At 44.5% G+C, this 2,739-nt stretch overlaps 1 protein-coding gene across 2 annotated transcripts in view; it reads right to left on the reverse strand.

The window, feature by feature from the left end:
• Positions 1–63: 63 nt before the first annotated feature.
• Positions 64–2,739, reverse strand: part of LOC106594706 (myosin-11) — a 55,701-nt gene continuing 53,025 nt past the window's right edge. The window contains exon 45 of one of the 2 annotated variants that reach the window (XM_082972937.1): positions 64–1,930. In XM_082972937.1, coding sequence (XP_082829063.1) covers positions 1,924–1,930 — 7 coding nt within the window. In that variant the 3' untranslated portion in view covers positions 64–1,923. The remainder of the gene's footprint in view (positions 1,931–2,739) is intronic. The other variant, XM_082972936.1, reaches the window with a different exon arrangement.

Below are 2,739 nucleotides of genomic sequence, written 5' to 3' on the forward strand. Positions count from 1 at the left end.
GCGATGTCTCTTAGTTTTGTTGCTGTTGAACAAAATCCACAGACAAGAACACACGATTGTGGTGAATGAAAATAGTTTATAGCATTTAAAATATATATTTAGGTGTTTTCACAAACAATTCAGCCTAATAACCCTTGACACTGAATGGTACTAAAAGCCATGTAGACTATTGTAGCCGGGCTACCAGTCTGTCTATCCTGTAGACTATTGTAGCCTGGGTACCAGTCTGTCTGTGTCCTGTGGGATTGTAGCCTGGGTACCAGTCTGTCTGTCATCATGAGTTACAATGAGTTGACATGATGGTACAAACAGATCTGGGACGAGGCTAGTATGATTGTAGCAATATAGTTTTATGTGAACCTAAAATCAACGTAGATCATAGCAGTAGTAGTAGGACTGTAGTGTGTGTGCATCAGTAAGGAACTCATTATGAATGAAAAACAAAGACAGATTTAATCAGATATCAGGCTGTCTTTAGAAAGTATTGTCCATGGGTTTACTCTATATAAACTCAATTCACATTACAGAATTAGTTTCTTCTAACATATAGCCTCTGCTTGAAAATATAATCAAATAAATGTGCATAGAGAGAAAAACAATCTTTTGTGTCTAAGTGCAATAAGATATAACTTCAGATATATATTATGACATCTGAAATAAGATATAAATTCAGTTTAAAACAGCTCACACCGTACTTTGACATTTTGGTGACACAATCAAAGCTATTGTCACAGACAGGTGATGCATAAAAAGGGGGCAGGGTATAAGAATTTTAGTAGGGATGGAGGGAAGAAGGGAGGGGGAGGGAAGAAGGGAGGAGTGGAAGAGAAAAGGAGGAATGGAAGGAGAGGGAACGAGGGAAAGATAAAAGGAGGAATGGAAGGAGAGGGAATGAGGGAGGAGTGGAAGGAGGGAAAGATAAAAGGAGGAATGGAAGGAGAGGGAACGAGGGCGGGATAAAGGACAGGAAATAGAAAGATGTATTGATGGAAGTCAGGAAAGGACAGGAAGAAGGATGGACAGTGTTTAAAAGGAGGGGTGAGACTTTGTCCCTCTACTCTTCCGGCCGGGTTCCGTTGATGTCCTCCGGAGGCGGGGTGGACGAGAACAGAGGCTCCTCCTCTTCTGGAACGTTGTTTGTGTTCTCAGAATTCCCAACATTCCCACCATTCCCTTCATTATTCCCAGCTCTGCTCCTCCGGCTCCCAGTCCCACTGAGGCTGACATTCCCAATGCTCCCCACGCGACGAGGACTGCTGCTGAAAGATGACTCCCCTCCTCCTCCTCCTCCTCCTCGCCTGGGAAGGACGGGAATGTCGAGGAAATATTGGAATTAGAGGCAGAGGGAAGAGGCAGAATAGAAGGCCATATTGGAGGAAGAGAAGAAAAAGTTAGAATTTGGAGAGGGAAGAAGAAGAGATGCCAGAATCAGACAGAGAGGAAATGAAATGAGTTGAGTTAGAGGTATAGTTGGTTTCCAGAGCCATGTAAGAAACATGTCTCTGGATGGTTGGGGTTAGACCTTAAACACTGTTAAAGAGCTGGAAGAAAAGGCTGCTATAGAAGAGGAGGGTTTAGAGGTGAAGACAGAGGATGAATGAGAGACCAAGGGTTAGCTAAAGTCTGAGGAGTTTAAGTTGAGGATGAGATTGAGGAAGAGTTTGAGGAAGAGTTTAAGGAAGAATTTGAGGTAGATTATGAGGAAGAGTTTGAGGAAGGCTTTAAGGAAGAATTTGAAGAGACTGAGGAAGAGTTTAAGGAAGATTTTGAGGAAGGGTTTGAGAAGTGTCATCAGAAAAAGAAGTAGAATTAGCTGCAGAGTTGCTGTAGATTCCCAAGTCAAGTAATGATGTGAGTATCAAGTTGATTGCCGAAGTAAAGATGACTCAGCAAGAGGCAGACAGAGAAGCGTTTGAGGGCTAGTTAATATCTAAAGGACAGGTTTGAAGCGGTGTCAGAGTCAGATTCGGAGTCAGAGACAGAAGAGGAAGAGGAAGAACATCAACATCATATACGGTCTTGTTTTGGCTTGTCTTCAGCCAGGTGTAGAGTTATATTGTCTGCTACAGGTCAGCTGTAGTGTGTTGTATTTAAGTGATAATGCCCAAGAAGCCGTTACTGGCTGGCAATGTTCTTATCCCTTGCTTGCTAGCTAGCCAACTACTGCTAACTTACATGCTGACCCCACCGCTTGTGCCACGAGCGTTGCAAAATAAATGTACACATACATGTTATTCAATCATTTAATCCAAACTGCTCGCAAGCGCCAACTAGCGTCTGCGTAGCGTCAACTAGCGTCTGCGTAGCATCAACTAGCGTCTGCGTAGCGTTAACTAGCGTCTACGTAGCGTCAACTAGCGTCTACGTAGCGTCAACTAGCGTCTGCGTAGCATCAACTAGCATCTGCGTAGCGCCAACTAGCGTCTGCGTAGCATCAACTAGCGTCTGCGTAGCGTCAGCTAGCGTCTGCGTAGCGTCAACTAGCGTCTGCGTAGCGTCAACTAGCGTCTACGTAGCGTCAACTAGCGTCTGCGTAGCATCAACTAGCGTCTGCGTAGCGCCAACTAGCGTCTGCGTAGCGCCAACTAGCGTCTACGTAGCGTCAACTAGCGTCTGCGTAGCATCAACTAGCGTCTACGTAGCGTCAACTAGCGTCTGCGTAGCAATATAGTTGGTTCAGAGTTTGTTTTGATATTTCAACCTGCGTGTCCTGGTCACGTCTGGTGTGGATAGACAAAA

This window comes from Salmo salar, chromosome 03 (genome assembly GCF_965601325.2).
Source record: "Salmo salar chromosome 03, fSalSal1, whole genome shotgun sequence".
In the NCBI taxonomy this organism is placed as follows: Eukaryota; Metazoa; Chordata; class Actinopteri; order Salmoniformes; family Salmonidae; genus Salmo; species Salmo salar.